Source organism: Nicotiana sylvestris, chromosome 10 (assembly GCF_000393655.2).
Source record: "Nicotiana sylvestris chromosome 10, ASM39365v2, whole genome shotgun sequence".
Lineage (NCBI taxonomy): Eukaryota > Viridiplantae > Streptophyta > Magnoliopsida > Solanales > Solanaceae > Nicotiana > Nicotiana sylvestris.
Genome location: NC_091066.1, coordinates 145,126,843 through 145,150,361, shown reverse-complemented (window position 1 = coordinate 145,150,361; position 23,519 = coordinate 145,126,843). Strand labels below are relative to the sequence as shown.

General features: G+C 39.0%; 1 protein-coding gene across 1 annotated transcript; it reads left to right on the top strand.

Annotated features, from left to right (window-relative positions):
- Nucleotides 1–17,979: 17,979 nt before the first annotated feature.
- On the top strand, nucleotides 17,980–22,096 carry LOC104215999 (late blight resistance protein R1-A-like). Its single transcript, XM_009765957.2, has 2 exons — nucleotides 17,980–20,764; nucleotides 20,930–22,096. The coding sequence occupies exons 1-2, from the start codon at nucleotides 18,084–18,086 to the stop codon at nucleotides 22,050–22,052; spliced, it is 3,804 nt and encodes a 1,267-aa protein (XP_009764259.2). The 5' UTR covers nucleotides 17,980–18,083; the 3' UTR covers nucleotides 22,053–22,096.
- Nucleotides 22,097–23,519: the final 1,423 nt, after the last annotated feature.

The window sequence follows — 23,519 nt, the reverse complement described above, 5'->3', positions numbered from 1 at the left end:
GTAGTCCAACTGCCAATGATTGATAGCAAGGCTGTGCCTTGGAAATACGAGAAGGCAGTAGTGATGTACAAAGGCAAACAGGTGGAGGAAGTTAGTTGTGAAGCACAAGGGCTGACTTGATCAGGTCGGTGTTTTGCTCCGGCGGAGCTGAGAAGAACCAACCCGGCTGCAACCAAGAAACCTGTATCCGAAGAAGAGGCTGAGGAGTTCCTGAGAAAGATGAAGGTACAGGACTACTCCGTGGTCGAACAGCTGAGGAAGACACCGGCCCAAATCTCGCTGCTGTCATTACTGATCCATTCTGAGGAGCATCGTCGGGCCCTGATGAAGATATTGAACGAAGCTCATGTGCCCAACGAGATTTCTGTAAACCAACTGGAAACCATTGCCAACAAGATTTTCGAGGTGAACAGGGTAACATTCTCAGATGATGACCTGCCGATGGAAGGTACAGAGCATAATAAAGCTCTCTACCTAACTGTCAAATGTGAAAACTCGGTAGTTACTCGGGCATTGGTGGATAACGGTTCAAGTGCCAATATCTGCCCATTATCCACTCTGAACCAGTTAAAGGTCGATCACGGAAGAATTCACAAGAATAGCATCTGCGTCCGAGAATTCGACGGAAATGGAACAGCCACGGTAGGGGATGTTGTACTTGAATTGACCATCGGTCCAGTCCTGTTCACCATGGAATTCCAGGTGCTAGATGCCACAGTATCTTATAACCTTCTGTTAGGACGACCATAGATTCATGCAGCCAAAGCAGTGCCCTCCACCCTACATCAGATGGTGAAGTTCGAGTGGGAAAGGCAAGAGGTCGTGCTACACGGCGTGCACCATGGGTGGCGCCATTGTACCTTTCATAGAGACCGATGATGACAAAGGTCCTTGGGTCTACCAGATTTTCGATACAGTGTCGGCAGACAAAATTTCTGAAGGAGAAATCATCCCGCACCCTAGGGTAGCTGCCGCGACAGTCATGATGGTCTCGAAAATGCTGGGTAATGGATTTGTGTTGGGAAAAGGCCTGGGAGTCGAGCTTCAGGGGATTGTCCAACCTGTCACCCTGCCTAAAAATCTGGAAACTTTCGGATTGGGGTTCAAACCAACCGCAGCAGATAGGAAGCAAGCGCGAAAAATGAAGAAGAGGGTCTGGTTTCTGCCCAAACCGGTGCCACATCTCTCAAGGTCCTTTGTCAGAGCCAGTGACAAGGGGTCGCCAGTCCCGAAGATCCTAGGACCATTGGTTGGTATGAATGGGGACCTGAATCAGAGTTTCGAGAGGCTATTCGCTGATGTCAGTATGGTAGAAGCTGGAGAAGGTTCCAGCAGAGCAGAGATACAGTTTGTGGGTCCTGAGGCCAAAACCAACAATTGGACGGTTACTCCTCTTCCTGTCCGAGGGGAGTCTTGGTAGTAGGCTTTGATTTATGTTTTGTTTGTTTTGTTTTGTTCGGATTATTCCAGGGTGTAATCCAAATTTTACTTTTGTTTTGTAAAAGTGTGAACCCTTTTATCCCGCAAGTTTAATAAAGTTCTCTTCTTTTGTCCCATTTTAATTTTGTTTTGTTCTTTTTCTTTCTGAACAGTTCTCTTTTTACTGGTTCTAATGACATGGCATGCACAGCGGATCTTCGACCTAGTCTAATAAATCAATCTGAATCCGACTCAATGATGCAAGAGGTCGTTTGTGACGATGAATCTGAATATGACGAAGATAAAGCCTTTGAAGAGATAAACCGAGAACTGCGCCAATTTGAAGAAAAACCCAAACCTAACCTAAATGACACTGAGGCTGTGAATCTAGGGGACGCTGATAATGTCCGAGAAACCAAAATCAGCATCCATATTGAGCCGAATGTCAGGGAAGAATTGATCAAAACCCTCATGGAATTCAAAGATGTTTTTGCATGGTCATATGATGATATGCCAGGATTAAGCACCAATTTAGTGGTTCACAAATTGCCCACTGACCCGGCATATCCTCCAGTCAAGCAAAAGCTAAGGAAATTTAAAACAGAAATGAGTGTAAATATCAAAGAAGAGGTGATCAAGCAGTTGCAGGCGAAGGTCATTCGGGTCACTCGATATCCCGAGTGGTTGGCCAATGTGGTACCAGTTCCAAAGAAGGACGGGAAAATTAGGGTGTGCGTCGACTACCGCAACCTCAACAAAGCCAGTCCCAAGGACAACTTTCCATTACCCAACATCCATATCTTGATCGATAATTGCGCTGGGCGCGAGATCGGATCATTTGTGGATTGCTATGCGGGTTATCATCAGATCCTAATGGACGAAGAAGATACGGAAAAGACAGCATTTATCACGCCATGGGGAACTTACTTCTATCGGGTAATGCCATTCGGACTAAAGAATGCCGGGGCAACGTACATGCGAGCAATGACTGCTGTGTTTCACGACATGATACACAAAGAAATTGAGGTGTACGTCGATGATGTGATCATAAAGTCTTGGCGTCAGGAAGACCATGTAGCAGACCTAAGGAGATTCTTCCAAAGACTCCGAAGGTATGATATCAAGCTTAACCCGGCCAAATGCGCATTCGGGGTTCCATCAGGAAAGTTGTTAGGATTCATCGTCAGTCGACGGGGGATTGAGTTAGACCCATCCAAAATCGAATCCATCCGAGATCTGCCACCGCCAAAGAACAAAACAGAGGTAATGAGTTTGCTGGGTAGACTCAATTACATCAGTAGGTTCATCGCTCAATTCACGGCGACTTGTGAGCCCATATTTCGGTTGCTGAGAAAAGATGTTGCGGTAAGTTGGACGGCAGAGTGTCAAGGGGCTTTCGACCAAATCAAAGGGTATCTGTCTAATCCACCCGTATTGGTCCCGCCTCAGCCAGGGAAGCCTTTAATTCTTTATCTGACGGTCCTGGAAAATCCTTTTGGTTGTGTACTGGGGCAACATGATGACACGGGAAGGAAGGAGCAGGCCATCTACTATCTTAGCAAGAAATTCACAGTATATGAAGTCAAGTACACTCAACTCGAGAAAACATGTTGCGCCCTAACTTGGGTAGCTCAGAAGTTGAAACACTACCTGTCCTCGTACACTACATATCTAATATCCCGTTTGGACCCATTGAAGTATATCTTTCAGAAACCTATGCCCACAGGAAGGTTGGCAAAATGGCAAATTCTGCTCACAGAGTTCGATATCGTCTATGTGACGAGGACAGCCATGAAAGCCCAGGCGCTGGCCGATCATTTGGCAGAGAATCCTGTTGATGAAAAATACGAGCCTTTAAGAACGTATTTCCCCGACGAAGAGGTAATGTATACAAACGAGCTGGAGTTACCCGAGGAACCGGGTTGGATGCTTTTCTTCGATGGAGCTGCAAACGCGAAAGGGGTTGGAATAGGAGCAGTACTCATTTCTGAAACAGGACGCCATTATCCTGTTACGGCTCAACTACGCTTCTATTGCACCAATAATATGGCCGAGTATGAAGCTTGCATTTTGGGTCTACGATTGGCTGCGGACATGGATGTCCAAGACGTCTTGGTCTTGGGAGACTCGGACCTCTTGGTACATCAGATTCAGGGTGAATGGGAAACACGGGACTTGAAACTCATACCTTATCGACAATGCTTGCACGATCTGAGCAAGCAATTTCGATCGGTGAAATTCAAACATATCCCGAGAATTCATAATGAGGTTGCGGATGCATTGGCCACCTTAGCATCAATGTTGCACTACCCTGACAAAATGTATGTTGATCCTCTGTACATCCAGGTCCGTGATCAGCACGCTTATTGCAACGCCGTAGAAGAGGAAGCAGATGGCGAGCCCTGGTTTCATGATATCAGAGAATACCTCAGAATGGGGATATATCCGGAACAGGCCACTGGAGACCAAAAAGAGCCCTTCGGCGTTTGTCAAATTGCTTTTTCCTCAGCGCAGGAGTGCTATACAAAAGAACCCCGGATTTGGGATTGTTGAGATGTATAGATGCCGGACAAGCCATGACGGTTATGGCAGAGGTACATGCTGGAGTTTGCAGGCCGCATATGAGCGGATATGTATTGGCAAGGAAGATCCTTCGGGCAGGATTTTATTGGCTCACCATGGAACATGACTGTATCACTTTCGTGAGGAAATGTCATCAGTGTCAGATACATGGAGATCTGATTCATTCTCCACCAATAGAGTTACATACGATGTCAGCACCCTGGCCGTTTGTGGCATGGGGCATGGACGTCATTGGACCTATCGAGCCAGCAGCATCCAATGGTCATAGGTTCATTCTAGTAACCATTGACTACTTCACCAAATGGGTTGAGGCTAAAACCTTCAAGTCGGTAACTAAAAAGGCAGTGGTGGATTTTGTGCACTCCCATATCATCTGCAGATTTGGGATCCCAAAAGTAATCATCACGGATAACGGTGCGAATCTTAACAGCAGCCTGATGAGAGAGGTATGCCAACAATTCAAGATTACACACCGCAATTCCACCCCATATCGTCCCAAGGCGAATGGAGCGGTCGAAGCAGCCAATAAGAACATCAAGAAGATACTGCGAAAGATGGTGGAAGGGTCCAGACAATGGCACGAGAGATTACCCTTTGCTTTGTTGGGTTACCGCACTACAGTCCGGACTTCCACAGGTACAACTCCTTATTTGTTGGTATACGGAACGGAGGCCGTAATACCGGAGGAGGTCGAAATTTCGTCCCTCCGGATTGTCGTTGAAGCCGAGATCGATGATGATGAATGGGTCAAAGCTCGATTGGAACAGTTGAGCTTGATAGACGAGAAAAGATTGGTAGCAGTGTGCCATGGTCAGCTGTATCAGAAGAGAATGGCGAGAACATATAATAAGAAGGTACGCCCCAGGAAGTTTGAAGTAGGGCAGCAGGTATTGAAGAAGATCCTCCCACACCAGGTCGAGGCAAAAGGAAAGTTCGCCCCAAATTGGCAAGGGCCTTATATCGTGACCAGAGTATTGTCCAATGGAGCTTTGTGTTTAACGGATATCGAGGGAAGATGTGTTGACATGGCTATCAATTCGGATGCAGTCAAGAGATATTATGCGTAATTTCTTTTGATTATGGCAGTTGTTGGTTCGTTTGTTTGTACTTGGTACTTATTGGATAATGAAATGACGGAGGCAATTCTTTCTTCTATCCATACACTTTTACCCTTGTTTTCCCCTTTTGAGCTTTAAGTTATTCTTTCATACCCCTCTTTTGGAATCACTAACAGAAAAGATATGAAAATAGAAAGAAGAAGAAGAGAAAATTTTAAGAGAAAATGAAAAAAAAAGAGAAAAAAAAAGAGAAGAAGAAAAAGGAAAAAGAAGAAGATAAAAACCACAAAACAGCGGGAACTACGTTTGACCTGATTCCTCAAAAAGGATACGTAGGCGCCTCACGGCTCGGTCATAGTGTGCATCATAGAGTACATAGTGTGCATCATAGAGTACATAGTGTGCATAATATACACAAGTACGCATGATAGGCACGTTGTGCGAACGCACATAGTTCAACATAGAGTAAAAATAAAATCCCCCAAGCAAGAAAAACTGGGGCAGAGGTTATGTTTTATGGTTCCAACAAAGTTTTGATTCCAAAAGTTGTAGCGTATCACCCATCAAGTTATTTTATTTTGATAGCCTTTCTTTTAGCCCACACCGAAATCAACATCGACGTCCAAAAGACCTCCCGATCAATATCCAAGAGGCGCCAAGTCAGGCAAATAAAGCCGAGAGTAATACACTGATCCCCGGCAAAGAAGAGGAGCATAAAACGGGAAATGAATCGATCTCCAGAAGAGAGGGTCACATCGACAGCACTCCCATCCTCCGTTGAAAATATATAATAAAATGAGAGAGTCTTGGCGGTGAAAACCTTCGCAGGCACCACAAGGCGACGAAAGATGAGGGATATAAAACGAGAGAGTCTTATTGGTGAAAACCTTCACAGGCACCATAAGGCGCCGGGAGCTGAGAGAAAAGAGAGAGTCTCATTAGTGAAAACCCCTCGAAGGGCACTATGAGGCGACGAGATAGATCAACAAAAGGGATCCGCGTTCACAGAGAAATGGACGCTCATTTATCCCCAGCAGAGTCGCCAGAGCTGTCACACCTCCTTTTTCCGCACCCACGAGGGTGCAGCGGAGTTTTTCCAATTAAAGGACAATCGAAAGGGGATTTATTTATTTATTTCATAGTCGCCACTTGGGAGATTTAGGGTGTCCCAAGTCACCAATTTTAATCCCGAATCGAGGAAAAGAATGACTCCATATTACAGTCTGCGTACCAGAAATCTAGATAAGGAATTCTGTTAACCCGGGAGAAGGTGTTAGGCATTCCCGAGTTCCGTGGTTCTAGCACGGTCGCTCAACTGTTATATTCGGCTTGATTATCTGATTTTATACAAATGTGAACTTATGTGCCAATTTTATCTTTTAACCGCTTTTATCATTCACTGTTATTTTTATAGGACTTGCAACGTCGTGAAAACATATCTCGAACCACGTTACATCAATGCACCCGTGGTTATTGACATATCTCGACTCGATTGAGATTTGGATTTGGGTCACATAAATGTGCACCCGAATTTAGGGAGATAACATTATTAAAGGCGCGCCTAAAGCAACTAGCGCATCATTATTTTGGGGTAGGGCCATGAAATTTGCTAAACGGCCCGTCTCGGAATCTAAGTATTTAATACATATATTTTGTGAGGGCCCCGCAATTTGTCCCTTTTATTTGCCGTGGCTCGTCTCATTTTTATTATTATTATATATTTTTTTTTTTTTTTATTATTATTTTTTTTTTTAAAAAAGGGTAAACTTAAAGTTACTACATTTTTATTTTTATCTATTTAAAGAGTTAATTCAAAGTTATTAAAATATATTGCAAGCCATGTTGTACGTAATGCACTAGTGGTTCACGACAAGTTCTATTTAACTATGTTCCAAATTGGAGCCGGGTCACATGAGATGCTCCCCCAGTTCCTTTAATCTAATTACATACAAACAACAATATTGCCACAAATCACTAATTTGACGCTATTTATAAACTATCATTCTTTTTCCTTTTAATCTAGTTTAATGAAATATAAGCTGATAATCTAACAATAAATGGCAACCATCTGACAATTAGTGATAAACAAAAATATAAAATTAACAACAGAACATAACATTAACAATCAGTGATAAACTAACATGACGAGATAAACTTTAAAATACGGCAAATATATTACTACTACTCAAATTTACCGAGACAAGACGTGGAAGCAAAGAACACACCGAGGCAACAAAAATAACATGAATACTCACGTTTAACAGCAACGTCGAGTTTCAACATCTCGAACTCGCCAAAAATGGACAGCAACAACCTCGACGTACCAGACCTCGACGAACCAAAGTCGACCTCGACGGAACTCATCCCGGACAGAACTTCTGGGCTGTTTTTTTTTGAACGTTTTCGTTAGATTTCAGCTTGTGCGTATGTGTGTTTTCTTGGTCAGTCATGGCAAGGGGAAGGGTCGTTCATGGCTAAACTCTGCAAGCAGTTGTTTGGACGTGGGGGTGACGACGGGAGGCAACAGCAGTTGCTGTTTGATCCAGCCTAAGGCGTGGTGGTCGCCGGACAGTGACGACGAGCAAGAGCTGGACGAGGTAGAGGGAGCTGGTAGCGTGAGGAAGGTGAAGGCGATGGTTATGGCTGGGTCGTTTGGTCGTCGACTGGTGAGGCTGGTCGGAGGTTTGGTGGACTGGTTGTCGACGGGGGTGCGACTGGTTTGTGATGGAGGTGGTTTTTGTTGATGGTTATGGCGTTTGGACAGTGGGTCGGGGGCAGCGACGATGACGGTGGAGTATGGTCATTTGGGCAGTGGTCAACGATGGAGGAGTAGGGCGGTATGCTGGTAACGGGCAGTAGGGTTTTGGGTGTTTGTTGACGGGTAGGTGTTTGGGCGGCGGCGATGGCTGGTTGCGATGGAGTTTGGGGAGGATACGGGGTGGTTTGGGTGACTTTGACGATGGTTTAGGGTGTTGCTCAGGTTGGTCGTGGGTAGGGTTCCGTTTTTGTAGTAGGGTTTTTTCTTTCTTCTTTCTGAAGAAGACAGATGAACAGTAGTTCCCCCAGCAAAATTTTTCAAGTCCTTTTTTGTGTAGCTTTGCCCGTGCATTTGTAAGCTTCTGCCAAGAAAAATGAGCCCCACGCGTGGTGGGGTTCAAGACTTGTGTTCCCCACGCGTGGTGGGGTTCCCCGTGTATGGGATTCCATCCGTGTTCCCCGCGTGTGGCGGACTCGGATTATTATGGGCTAGGTCCGAAAATTAGGCCTAAAAGCGGGTAAGTTTGAACCCGAATATTATTCTTTTTCTCGGACCCGACTAAGGACACGATGTTGCTTAACTAGTCCTATGCAAGCAAAATAACTACCAAAAATAAGACTAACATTTAAACAAAACTATATCTTTTTTAAATATTTTTCAAGATTTAAAATAGCTACAAAATATTAATAAAACTATTTTTTTGTAATTTTCGTTTTTTAATAAAGACAAAATATAAAGTAATATTTTTTGTATTTTTCCAAAATTAAAATGACTACAAAACATTAATAGAATTATATTTTTTTGTAATTTTCGAATTTATATAAAGTACCAAAATAAAGTACAATTTTTGTATTTTTTCAAGTTTATGAGAAATACATAAACTAAAATTTATATATGTATTTTTGTGATTTTTTCTTTTTGCAACGAAATAAAGTAAAATAGTTAAAATGGCTATATTAGACCCAATTTCACATATTCCTACTAAAAATGTGAAAATTCTCGGGGAGGGTCAAAAAATCAGGTGTCTACAACTGGTTCTAATGACATGGCATGCATGACGGATCTTCAACCTAGTCTAAAAAATCAATCTGATTTCGAACTTATAGTACAAGATTATGATGATGAGTCGGAATACGATGAGGATGAAGCCTTCAAAGAAATTAACAGAGAGTTGAGCCAATTTGAAGAAGAAAAAAAAACAAACCCAACTCAAATGACACTGAAGCCGTCAATCTAGGGGATGCGGATGATATCAGGGAAGCTAAGATAAGCGTCCACATTGAACCAAACATCAGGGAAGAACTAATCAAAACACTTATTGAATTCAAAGACATTTTACATGGTCATACGATGACATGCCGGGTTTAAGCACCAATCTAGTGGTTCACAAATTGCCCACTGACATGGCATTTCCTCCCGTCAAGCAAAATTGAGGAAGTTCAAAATCGACATGAGTGTGAAGATTAAGGAAGAAGTAACCAAACAGCTGAATACTAAGGTTATTCGGGTCGCTTCATATCCTGATTGATTGGCTAACGTGGTGCCAGTGCCAAAAAAGATGGAAAAATCAGGGTGTGTGTTGATTATCGCAATCTGAACAAAGCAAGCCCAATGGTGCTTTATGTTTAACAGATATCGAAGGGAAATGTGTCGACAAGGCTATCAATTCTGACGCAGTTAAGAGATATTATGTATGATTTCTTGTAATTGTAATTGTTGTTTGTTTGTACTTGGCATTTATCGGAGAATGAAATGACGGAGGCAATTCTTTCTTCTATCCAAACACTTTAACATTTGTTTCCTTTTTGAGCCTTATGTATTCTTTCATACCCCTCTCTTGGAATCAGTATTGAAAATGAAAAAATATAACACAACAAAAGTCACAAGAAAAATAAAGGAATTAGGAACTACGTTTGACCTGATTCCTTAAAGAAGGATACATAGGCGCATCACGGCTCGGTCATAGTGTAACAAAAAAATAAAAATCCCCAAGCAAGAAAAACTGGGGCAGAAGTTTGTGTTTGTAATTTTGGAAAGAAAGTTTGATTCCAAGAGTTGTACTGTTTTATCCATCAAAATTATTTTAAACTTTTGATACCTTTTTTTCTTTTTAGCCATACACAAAAACCCATATTGATTTCCAAAAAAGACCTCCCGATCAGTATCCGAGAAGTGCCAAGTCATGCAAACGAAAGTCGGGAACAACACTTTGATCCTCAGCAGAGAAGAGGATCATAAACTGGAAATGAATTGATAGCCGAAAAGAATCCCCAGCAGAGAGAGTCAAATCGGCAGCACTCCAATCCCCAGCTGAAAAATAAAATAAAATGAGAGAGTCTTATCGGTGAAAACCTTCACAGGCACCATAAAGCGACGGGAGTTGAGAGAAATGAGAGAGTCTTATTAGTGAAAACCCCTCGAAGGGCACTATGAGGCGACAAGACAAGATTGGCGGGAAGGATCCGCAGTTAGCAAAGAGTTGAATGCCTATTTATCCCCAGCAGCATGAGGCTGTCCGAAAGATTAATTGATATGAATAGACTGGGTTGATTAATCCGGAATGCACAACATGATCGTTGGTATCGGTTGTATCATTCAGATAAGTTCTTTTCTTTCTTTCTCCCCAACATTTGTTCAAAAAGATTTCTTCTTTTCCTATTTTTTGAAATCATCACTTTTTCATTTCTTGGTTTAAAGACTTTACCTCCCCAACAGTTTGTTTTTGAAAAGTATTTTCAAAGATTACTACCAGTTGCATAGTGCAAAGCAAAATGCGAATAGGACAGGCCAAAGATAAGGCGACAAAGCGAAAAGAAGTTGGTTGCAAAACCAAATGATGAATGGGTCTAGATCCCAAGAGGACTAAATTTCCAGGGGAAGTTGGAGAAAAATGGAAAAGCAACAGTTAAAAGGTTATGGGGATCCCCAGCAGATTTGCGAGATACATGAACAACTCCGACAGATTCTCGACCAAGTTCTGCAATGGTCGGACAACACAGAGCGGGGAAGGAAGAGAAAAGAAAAACCATCCCCAGCAGAAGTATCATCCTCAGCAAATAATATCATCCCCAGCAAGTTTTGTAGCAAAGCAGGGAAAGGAAAAAGGGAAAAACCATCCCCAGTAGAAGTGGCACGACCGCTCACCATGTTTTAAACTAACAAATTTCTCTTTGATTTAAAACAGGGAAAGGAAATATTATTGACAGCGGGAAGACATGGCCACAAAGAAGATTATCAAACTGGGGCAGAAAATTTTCTCTCATTGTGAAAATTTTCTTGAAATCAGATACCCACTTGGGGAAGATGGAAGATAACACAAGTTTTGAAGGAAGTGGAATCCCCCGCAGTTTACGGGAGAAAGAGTACAAGTTTTAAAGAAAGCAATCTTGGAAGAAGCAAGATAACCCAAGTTTTAAGGGTAGTGGTCTTTGAGTCAGTATCATCCCCACCATTGTCAAGGGGAGGAAAGTAACTAGTCTTAAAGAAGGAAGATAATTCCCCAGCAGTGTTATTCCCGGCAGGTTTCAGAAAAGTGAAAACACCAGTCGGAGGGAAGTAATTCCAGTAGAAGGAAAGAACCAGCTTTAAAGGAAGTAGTCTTTGAAAAAGGAAAATAACATAGTTGTGAATAAAATACCGGTGTTGTTCCCAGCAGGTTTCAGAGGAATAAGACACCAGTTTTGAGGAAAGCAGTTGAAAGAAGATGATTCAAGTTAAAGGAGTCAGGAGCCCGCCTGTAGAATGGAGGTTGTTATATTTCAAGTTTTGAAGTTGGGAGCCCGCCCATATAACAGAGGAATACATTTCAGTCTTTACATTTAAAGTTTTGAAGTTGGGAGCCCGCCCATATAACAGAGGAATACATTTCAGTCTTTACATTTAAAGTTTTGAAGTTGGGAGCCCGCCCATATAACAGAGGAATACATTTCAGTCTTTACATTTCAAGTTTTGAAGTTGAGAGCCCGCCCATATAATAGAGGAATATATTTCAGTCTTTACATTTCAAGTCTGGAAGTTGGGAGTCCGCCCATATAATAGAGGAATACATTTCAGTCTTTACATTTCAAGTTTTGAAGTTGGGAGCCCGCCCATATAACAGAGGAATACATTTCAGTCTTTACATTTCAAGTTTTGAAGTTGGGAGCCCGCCCATATAATAGAGGAATACATTTAAGTCTTTACATTTCAAGTTTTGAAGTTGGGAGCCCGCCCATATAACAGAGGAATACATTTCAGTCTTTACATTTCAAGTTTTGAAGTTGGGAGCCCGCCCATATAATAGAGGAATACATTTAAGTCTTTACATTTCAAGTTTTGAAGTTGGGAGCCCGCCCATATAACAGAGGAATACATTTCAGTCTTTACATTTCAAGTCTGGAAGTTGGGAGCCCGCCCATATAACAGAGGAATACATTTCAGTCTTTACATTTCAAGTTTTGAAGTTGGGAGCCCGCCCATATAACAGAGGAATACATTTCAGTCTTTACATTTAAAGTTTTGAAGTTGGGAGCCCGCCCATATAACAGAGGAATACATTTCAGTCTTTACATTTCAAGTCTGGAAGTTGGGAGTCCGCCCATATAACAGAGGAATACATTTCAATCTTTACATTTCAAGTCTGGAAGTTGGGAGCCCACCCATATCACAGAGGAATACATTTCAGTCTTTACATTTCAAGTCCGGAAGTTGGGAGCCCGCCCATACAACAGAGGAATACATTTCAGTTTTTACATTTCAAGTTTTGAAGTTGGGAGCCCGCCCATATAACAGAGGAATACATTGAAGTTTGAAGTCAGTAAAGTAGAGGGTTACAACAAAAATCCCCAGCAGAAATCACAAGGAAGACCACAAGTCGAGCCAGAAGTAAAGAAACATCAGAGGAAACACAAGGCAACAAGACAGCGAGGCAACAAGGCAACAACAGTCCCATGACCAAGTTTAAGAATAAATCTTTGTAAAGCATAGATTATAGCTTAGTCTAGCTTCTTCATTTTTTTCATGGTGTAATAAGGAGTTCAGTAGGCAGTATCAGCAGCAGCATCAACAGTAACAGCAAAACCGCAGCTTCATGGTAGTCCCAGCTACCAAAACTTTCTGAACTACACGCGACCTAATTCCCTTATAACCAGGAATATGTAGGTTGTCCAAAACCAGGACTCAGTTGCGCCTTTCCTTTTTTATTTTCTTCCTCTTTTGAATAACGATATGATCAAAAATTAGTCGCATTGTTCACTTTATCTTTGCCCAAAAGCTCTTCGTGTTTTCGAGCAAAGAGGGGCAGCTGTGAACACCTAATTTTTTACAACATTTAATTTTTTATCACTTCTTTTATGTAAATATTTTAGGGGGTTTTAACCTACTATTATTTTAGCTTTATTACACTTTTTATTATAGGATAAAAATACCAAAAAAATTAAAAGGTGAATTATCACTATTAATATTTTTTTTGTTTTTTTGTTTTTTATATATAAAAATAAATCCAAAAATATATTTTTTTTAAAATAATAATAATTTCGGGAATGATTTAAAAAATAAGAAAAAGGGAAGTATTGAATAAAAAAATATAAAAGTAAAAATAGGTGGAATTCTCTTTTAAAAAAAGTAAAAGAATGTAGAAAATTAAAAAAAATAAAACGTTTTGTGGAAATTTTAAAAAATAAAAAAGTAAAAGAAGGTTGGAATTAAAAAATAAATATAAAGGTATCTGAAAATTTAAAAAAATTAAAGTAAATGAAAGTAGCATTTTTAAAAGAAAAAGAAAAAGAAAGTGGTTTTTTTTTTAAAGAAAAGTTAAATAAAGTGAGATTCTCTTTTTAAAAAAATAAAAAGTGGGATTTTAAATAAGATAAAAGTAATTAAAGTTGGAATTTTAAAAATAAAAGTAAATAAAGGTGGGATTTCTTTTTTTAAAAAAATAAAAGCAATTTGTAAGTGAGATTTCTTTTAATAAAAAAATAAAATAAAAAAATCTGAAAATTTCGAAATTTTTGCAATGAATAGAAAAGAAAATTTAGGAAGAAGTGGCTTCAAAAAAAAGAGGGAAAAATAGATAGAGAGAAGAAAAAAAGAGGGGGCGGAGAGAGCGGTATACACTCGATATACACTCTGAATACACTGGATATACAGAGACAGAATTCATTTTGGAGAGAGTAAAAAAGATAGAACCAAATTTTCTGAAATATTGAGAGCGGAAGAACACTAGAGAGAGTTCAAAGCTAGAAAGAGAAAACAAAGAGAGATTTCCGGACTATTTTTCTTCTCCATTTTTACTAGTTTTCTCCGTGTTGCTGGGATTTCTGGATTGAGGTGTTGAAGCTACTGTATTGGGCTTTCTGCTGCTGTATTTTGTTGTGTTACTACTGTTGCTGACTGCTCCTTCATCTTCTTGTATTTCCATTATCCAGGTACATGTTCTAAAGCTCTCAAATTTAATGAAAAGGCAGTAAAGAGTTGTTGGAATAGATTTCTGAATGTCTCCTGTTTCTTTGTGTTTAATTTAATGTATAAGCAGTAGTTCACTTGATATCGCATAGCATGTATTAGAATGACTTTGGAATGCATAAACTGGACTGTTGAATCTATTTCTACAAACATGTGAATATCAATTGTAATTAATCTTAGTTTGTGATTACTAGTTATGAAATATAGTGTAGTTAATTCTTTTTTTAGTAGTCGTGTAATAGTTTCAAATAGGTTATGCCACAAAACAGGTTCAAATAGTTCATGGAAATCAGCATGTTGGTTTAATAGGGTTAGTTCTGAAATTGCGAGTTCGCTTGAGTAAGTAACATCATTTTAAATAGCAATGTGAATAATGTTAGTAACTAATATTCTCAAATGTTAGTGATTGATGTTAGCCTAATGTCGGGTTTTTTAAGCATTTACGCATTTCTTCGACAAGTCGTAAAAAGAGTAAAAGAAATGGCTTTGTATTACACATAGTTAATTCTAATAGTTTAATTCATCTAATAATGTTAGTTTAAATTAATCAAAAAATAGTTAGTTTGTTTTGATATTACTGGGTGTCAATCTCGTGTTCTATTCATAATCTCAACTTTAGTGTTATTAACTAATAGAATAAGGAACAATACAATCTCCCTTGAGTAAGCTCTGTTGCAATTTTTCGTTTGCATTTGTCTTAATCTAATAAATAATAAGAGGCACGAGCTTATAAACATGTAACTAATTAGGACCTCTTCTCTTTTATTTTAGAGACAAACATAGTAGAAAATGTAGTCACTTTAGGATTGTCCTTTTAAAATAAGCGAGATGAGCCTCGCCTAGTAAAACTCACCGATTGCGAGGCCCTTACGATTGTATATATATTAAATACTTAGAACTCGGGATCGGCCGCTTAGATAATTTCACGGCCTTTTTCCCAAAAGTAATAACGCGTTAGTCACTGTTAGGCGCGTACTTTTAATAATTTACTTTCTTAAACTCGGGCGCACATTTATGTGACCCAAATCCAAATCTCAACAAAGTCGAAATGTGTCGTTAATCACGGGTACATTGATTGTGACGTGGTTCGAGATGCATTTCCATAACGTTGCAAATTCCATTTAAAAAAAATAATGAATGAGACGAGCCTCGACAAACAAGAATACCCAAACTGCGGGGCCCTCAACGGACAGTTATTTCAAATGCTTAGATTTCGATACAGGTCGCATAGCGAACTTTACGGCCTTTCTCAAAATAACAATGTGTTAGTATCTTTAGGCGCGTATTTAATAATGTTATCTTCCTAAACTCGGGTGCACATTTATGTGACCCAAATCCAAATCTCAACGAAGTTGGAACGTATCGAAAATTGCGGGTACATTTATGTGGCGCAATTCGAGATGCATTCTCACGACGTTGTAATTCTTTGAATAAATAATAACAAAAATGGTAAACAGTTAAAATTTGCAGTAGGTTCATAATTGTATAAAATCAGATAATCAAGCCGAATATGACAGTTGAGCGACTGTGCTAGAACCACGGAACTCGGAATGTCTAACACCTTCTTCCGGGTTAACAGAATTCCTTATCCGGATTTCTGGTGCGCAGACTGTTAAACAGAGTCATTCTTTTCCTCGATTCAGGATTCAACCGGTGACTTGGGACACCACAAATCTCCCAAGTGGCGACTCTGAACCTTTAAATAAAATCCTGTTTCGATTGTCCTTTAATTGGAAAAAATCCCTTTACGTCCCTTAGCGGGGGTGTAGGTGAAAAAGGAGGTGTGACAACTGGTTTTGGTAATTCTGAAAAAACGACTATACATGATAGGAGATCCCCTAACTCTTGGATGTGAAAGAAATTCATGGCATTTTGGACTTGATCCTCCCGAACTGGTTATGAGTTTTCAAATACATAAGTTAAAAAGATCCCTGTTATAACCTCATGCTTGGAATCCTGATTATATTTAGCAGGTGGTGCAAAATAACTAATATAGAAGGAGATTTGATATGCAAATCTGCTGCATAGTAGTTGCGTTTTAGTAATAGAGAAAAATATCAATTTTTTCCAACTGAAACTGTTTTTGTTAATCCGAAATAACTTTAGTTCGAAATTAATTTTTTTCAACCCCTTTTGTCAAATTCCGAAAATCAACTCGATTTAGCAATTTGGAGGAGCAAAACAAATATATATATATTCATATAAAAATTTCGAAAATCAAATCGAATTAGCAAGGTAATAACATATGTAAAATACCTTTTCATCTTGTAGAACCAATTCAATCGAGAATACAGTGCCTGGATTAAAACGATCCGGTACTTCCCACATACGGACAACACGAACTTTTAACTTCCATTGCATCTTCGAAATTGTTATATCCTTGATGAAATCTAAGTGAGTAGCCATCTTTTGCATAAGCCGTAACTTTCCTTGAAATCTTGATAGAAGAAGAAACTTTAGAATTGAAGAACGTGTAGATGAGGAAGAAATATAAACTCCTCTATGTTTTTGCAGTTGATACCCAGTAAGAGCAGTTGATACCCAGTATAAGATACGTGCGTTAAGCAGTTGCATCCATCGTGCTTTTGCAGATAAAGGAATTTGAACGGTTTTGAACTCAAAGGTTTTTAAGTCCATGCCTATTTGCAGTAGAGGTCGCCGGTTATTTAGTATTAGAAAGAGTTAATAATTGAAAAAAAATTAGAAAAAGGGCCGCCTGTTATTTAGTAATCGGGCCAGATTTTGTTAACTTTATAATTTTCGGAATTTTTTTCCAAAAATTTTCACTGATTTTGTGAACTGAACGGTTTCGAAAGAAGGCCACCGGTTTTTTAGTACTAGAAAGAGTTAATAATTGAAAAAAAAAATTAGAAAAAGGGCTGCCTGTTATTTAGTAATCGGGCCAGATTTTGTTAACTTTATAATTTTCGGAATTTTTTTCCAAAAATTTTCACTGATTTTGTGAACTGAACGATTTCGAAAGATTTTTATCCAAAAAATTTCACTAAATAACCTGTAATTACAATCCTATTAAAAGTTAAATTATATTTCCTTATTACTGTGCTTCCTAATATGTAGGAGAATTGTCTTAATGTGACATGTGTCATTATATTGTTCTGCCACTTGGCTTAACCAGGGGCTTTTGTCTTTGGCTTTTAATTATAGATAGATAACCTGTAATTACAATTCTATTAAAAGTAAAATTATATTTCCTTATTAGTGTGCTTCCTAATATGTAGGAGAATGATCTTAATGACATGTGTCATTATATTGTTCTGTCACTTGGCTTAATCGGGGGCTTTTGTCTTTGACTTTTAATTATAGATAGATAGTATTACTTTGTGTACCTCTATGATATGATTATCTAATTAATCTTATGTCATACATCAATGTTCGGTATTTAATACTCCCTCTATGTGAACCCATTTGACTGGGCATGGAGTTTAAGAAAAGATAGAAGACTTTTGAACTTGTATGTAAAATGAGGCACATATATTTTATGTGGCTATAAATTATTGTATAAAAGTAAATTGTTTCCAAATAAGAAAATGGGTCATTATTTTTAGCACGGACCAAAAAAGAAATAGGTTTACATAAATTGAAATGGACTGAGTATACAATTGGTAAAGACGAAATGGGAAGGAATCTACCCATGTGCATACAAGGAATAAATAATGTGGACTTACTAACAATAAGTTGACTTGCTGCTTATACAAGGAATAGATGTCTGATTTGTATCTCAACTTCTCTCCTCCTTTCCCTTGCAGTTCGAGTTCATAGCAGTTTAATTCCTTTGTCACAATTTCTAACAAAGAGGGAGAATCATGTTTCTTGACAAAGATTTGTCAAAAATACGACGTGACTTTCTCGAATTTCGACCCTCTAACATTGACGATGTTTCAAGGGATCGATTGGAGTTCTTTCTGTGGGAGTTAAGTTTCCTGGACTGTTTTCTCAGTCTGCAGAGCTTCACCTTCGCAGGTGAATGCGGCAAGCTGAACTTCACACAGAAAATGAAAGAAATTTGGAAGAAATCCATATTAGTACAACAGGCTACTCAACGAATTTTTTTCTCTGATTCTGACTGGGAGGGGTCTGTGGATCCAAATTTTGATCCCTTTACCTCCGACGTGCCAACAGGAATTTGGAAGACAAAGCTGGAATTCCAATCAAAATACTCCTTCGCCGAAGTATCATCAATACCACTTCCAGCCAACAAGGATGATATTCCTACCCCCAAATTTCTACTGGAATTCATTGATGCTGTTATAGAGAATCTCAATATTTTAGTGCAGATTGATGATCCTCGTTCGCTACTCTTTGTTCCGGGACCAAAGGGACAAATAGAGGAGGTTTTGAAGGAGTTGAATTTGCTGAGGTTTTTTGTCTGCTTTGTTTCAAACAAATGCACAGAGCCAGCTCAAAGCCAACATACTTTCTTCACTCACGTTTTAATTGTATCTAGCCACGCAGCAATGGTTGCATGGTTGTATTTGCCAATCCATGGTAAGGAAAATCAAGACGTGGATCCAAGTGCAATGAATGATTTGTTTTCTGATCTCCTGCAAATGAAGATTAGGCCCATTCAGCCAGGTATTCGCAAAATTTATACAGATGTCCTGTGCGCTTTGAAGTCGACTATACAACCAGGTTGGCATCCCAATATTCAAAATAAACATGTAACTGACAGTGGATTTTTGGAGGCTGCCGCACACAATTTGATGAAGCTACCCACTGTTAGTAATCCTAGTGGGACAGTTTCTTCAAATGATCAAATGTCAATCCTTCAGGATATGCTCAGCCTTATAAGAGCCAATCTCATCCATCTGCCAATACTAGGTCTTGAGTTTCATTGTCAAGATATGGACACTGTTATTGTTGATGCCGGCCTTCTAATTTACTCATTATATGATAGCGAGGGGGAGAAAGAAGGCATGACATTGGAGGATTTGAACCAAGCACTTGGTCTTGATCTTCCGGGAAACATTCAGCCTGTCAAAGTGATGATATACCTCATCATTCGTAAGGCGGTTCAATCTAACTTGCCGAGGATTCATGGACTAGGCTATGTTGATTTTTTTTTAAGCAACTTGAAGGAGTTCCAGAGCCGCCATTCAGATTCACTCGCTACTGTCGTGAACCAGCTTCAAATAATTCAGAAGGAACTTGAGAGCTTGCAACCTTTTCTAAAGGCTGTTTCACAAGACCAACACAATAAGCTCAAGATATTTCAAGATTGTGCTACGCAGTTGATTAGCAAAGCGTATGAGGTGGAATATGTGGTTGATGCTTGTATAAGCAAAGAAGTTCCTCACTGGTGTCTTGAGCGTTGGCTCCTCGATATCATAGAGGAGATTACTTGTATCAAAGCAGAGGTAGAAGAGATTCAAGAAAAGAAAATGTCTAGTTCAGTACTAGATGATACAAATACTGCCACTGATCATAAGTCATCACAATTGGTTAAGACTCCAATGGCAAATCAACAAATTGTTGGTCTTGAGGACATGAGGAACGAATTGAGAGACAAACTAACAAAAGGATGCCGAGAACTAGATGTTATCTCTATTATCGGTATGCCTGGCCTAGGTAAGACAACTTTGGCCCAAAACCTCTATTCTGATGGTTCAGTTGTTGAACACTTTGATATTCTTGCACAATGCTGTGTATCTCAAGTGTATAAACGTATCGATTTGCTTTTGGCCATTCTGAACGATGCCATTGGTGGGAGCCCTAGCGTCTCTACTGAAGCTGATGTAGCAGAAAAGCTTCAGAAAACTTTGAAGGCAAAAAGATATCTTATCCTTGTTGATGATGTGTGGGAAGCTAGTGCATGGGATGATTTAAGGCCTTGCTTCTATGATGCCAAAAATGGAAGCAGAATCCTTCTAACAACGCGGCATCTTGCAGTTGCCAATTATGCTACATCTGTTAGTAAACCCATTCATCTTCGTATATTGAGCAAAGATGAAAGCTGGGAGTTACTAAAATCTAAAGTAATTGGTGAAGAAAGGTGCTCCCTTCCCCTTGAAAAAGTTGGGCGACAAGTAGCAACGAAGTGTGGAGGGCTGCCTCTTTCAATTGTTTTGGTGGCTGGTATTCTGGCAAGGATCGAGAAGACAGAAGAGAGTTGGAAACAAGTGGCTACAACTTTAAGTTCCCACATTCACGGCGATTCAAAGGCCATTGTGGAACAAAGTTATCAGGATTTACCATGTCATCTTAAGCCTTGCTTCCTTTATTTTGGAGCATTTTTAGAGGATAGAGTGATTAATGTTTCCAAGTTAACAAGATTATGGACCTCGGAAGGATTTCTAAAAAGTTGTGAAGGCAAGAGATTGGAAGATATAGCCGAAGGTTACTTAGAGAATCTTATGGGAAGAAATCTCGTTATGGATGCTAAGAGGAGTTCAGATGGTAAGGTTGAAGCATGTCGCCTTCATGATGTATTGCTCGAGTTTTGCAAGGAAAAAGCAGCGGAGGAGAATCTTCTGCTATGGATAATACGGTAATATATATACCAATTACGATACTATATTTGTTCAATAAATCAAAATTTCAAGTTATATGTTAAAATTAATTGTACATGTTTTTACTAATTTATATAGTCACAAGGATTAACTATATCAGTTATATTTGAAAATCAATGTTATGATACTGCTAATATTCATAGGGATCACAATGCCAATCCTTCTTCCTGCATTTACTCTCATAAGCAGCATGCGCAACGTCGATTGGCCTTTTGTGAAGTGGATAATCTTGAAGAATGGAGCCCTTCTTGCACACATGTTGGCTCAATACTTTTCAGGAGTAATACAGATTTCTTTGCCCGTATTTCCGTACCTAAACCCGCTTTCGCTATTTCACGCATTTTGCAGAATTTCAAGTTTCTAAAAGTGTTGGATTTGGAGCAGAACGTTGTTATTGATTCTTTTCCAACTGAACTAGTTTACTTGAGATATATTTATGCAGAAACTAAGCAGAAGTCAATCCCATCGTCCATATCAAATCTTTGGAACCTTGAGACTTTGATATTAAGATCTTGGGGACAAATGTTGTTACCGGTTACTCTTAGGAAGATGAGTAAATTGAGACATCTGCATATTAGTCACTTCTTCACTATAAATAATGCGGAAAAGTTACTTGAGGACTCCTCCAAATTTTATGATTTGGACACTCTTTCTCAGCCATATTTTTCTTGTGTCAAGGATGTTGAATTGATATTGAGAAAAGCACCTAATATTCGGGAACTGGAATGCAAATTCAAGGGTGTTTGCAATTCTCCGTTCCCTGTATTGGATTGTTCAACACAGCTTGAGACGCTACACATTATTGGTGAAGTCGTAGAGCTCCAGCATCGGTATCCTGTATGCATCTCCGCGTCAAATCTCAGAAGATTGAAACTGTCCGTCCTTAGACTGAGCCATGAGCACTTATCCAACATTGCTCAGCTTCAGAACCTTCAGGTGCTAGAACTGCTAGCCATTGAATTTGACGATGAAAAATGGGAAGTGAGCGATGATGAGTTCCCTGGACTCAATGTCTTGAAACTAATGTTTTGTCGCAGTCTTGAAGAATGGACCGTCTCCGATGACGCATTTCCTAACCTTGAACGGTTGTTTCTGCGTGGACTCGAGAATCTGAAGGAGATCCCTTCTTGTTTCGAAGACATCTCTTCTTTAAAGTCCATTGAGGTAAAGGAGTGCAATGAATCTGTTGTAAAGTCAGCAAGGGATATCCGAGAAAAAATAGTTGAAGAATATCAAATTGCTGATTTCAAGCTCTTCATCAAGTAATCAGTGTAGACATCTTATTTTTTATCCTCCCCAATATTCTTTTATATTTTAGCTTGTTAATATTTAATTTAGGCTTAATATCGCTATTTCAATTAATTTTGACTCTTTTACTTTATTTTATTTCAAGAAAATGAAAATTACAAAAATAAAAATCATTAATGTTTTGTAGTCATTTTTAATCTTGAAAAATAACAAAAATAGTTTCGTTTTAATGGTCAGTCTTATTTTAACAGTTATTTTACTTAAGTAGGATTAATTAATAAATGAGATCGTATTTTAATCTCGTTCGCGAGGAAAGAGCAAAACTTGGGCTCGAGCAACTCATCTTTAGACCTAATTTTTGGATATAGTCCATAATTACCAAACTTATAATTCCTAGGCCCATACTCCTAACATAATCCCTACCCATATATAATAGTACATAATCCCTACATAGACCTATACCTAAAAAATCATGTTGAATCCGCCGTTTTACGGAAGATTGGATTAAAAAACCAAAATCCAAAAGAGGGAGCTAACGAAAAGAAAGGAAAGGGCGACCAAAAGCTGACAGCCGCAATTGAGGATTGGGAGTCTGACTCCCATCTTCTTCTTCCTTAAGAACAGAACGGTTCAGCAAACATTCCTTCTTCCCCGTTCCTCCAAAAATCCAACGAAAAACCTCCATTTTCACCATGTAAAAGCTCCAAAAGCACTCAGCCTTCCTCCACTATTGAAGCAACCTTCAAATTCCACCAAAAACTAATGAAAACTAACTCCAAAACACCTGAAATAGCAGCTGAAAATCTGCTCAAATCCATCCTCAAAGCAGTTCTTAACTTCACCCAAAACCACTAAAAAAAAGCAGAAAAAATGCAGTCCTTTTCGCACAAAAGCATTAGCATCGAGAGTTGAGTCAAGGTCGCTGAACAGCTTATGCGTGAGGTCCAAACAAGGTTTTTCCGTTTGCAATTCTAGTCTTAAATCGATTTTAGGCCTAAGCTCTGTCGTCGGATCTCTAGTGTGAGTCAAAAATGATCATAATATGAGTTTTGCCGGAGGCTTGGTTCAATGAAAAATCGTTGTTTCAGTTGAGGTTCATTCTTTTTTACTGTTTCGCTCCTAATAAATTTTTATTGTCAGCTGTCTTCTGATTTTTGCTGTTTTGTCCTATTCATTGTTGTGTTAGTATTTTTGTTGAATGTTGCATTGTTTTCTTTGTTTGAAAATTTCAATACGTTGGCCCTATCCTATTTTTGTAATTTGTTTGGATTATAATTGTATTGGTGTAGAAGATAAAATTGTTCCATTAAATGGATTGTGATTTTATGTAATAAAAAAAATGGGATAAACCAATTACGTAATTGTTTTCTGACGTTTGCTTGATTTGTTGTTTTGGAGCATTTGTTAATTTACTCATTTGAAAATTGGTCCTATGTTTAGTCCTATAGAACTTAGAAAATGAAATTAGATTGATCTACTTGATTC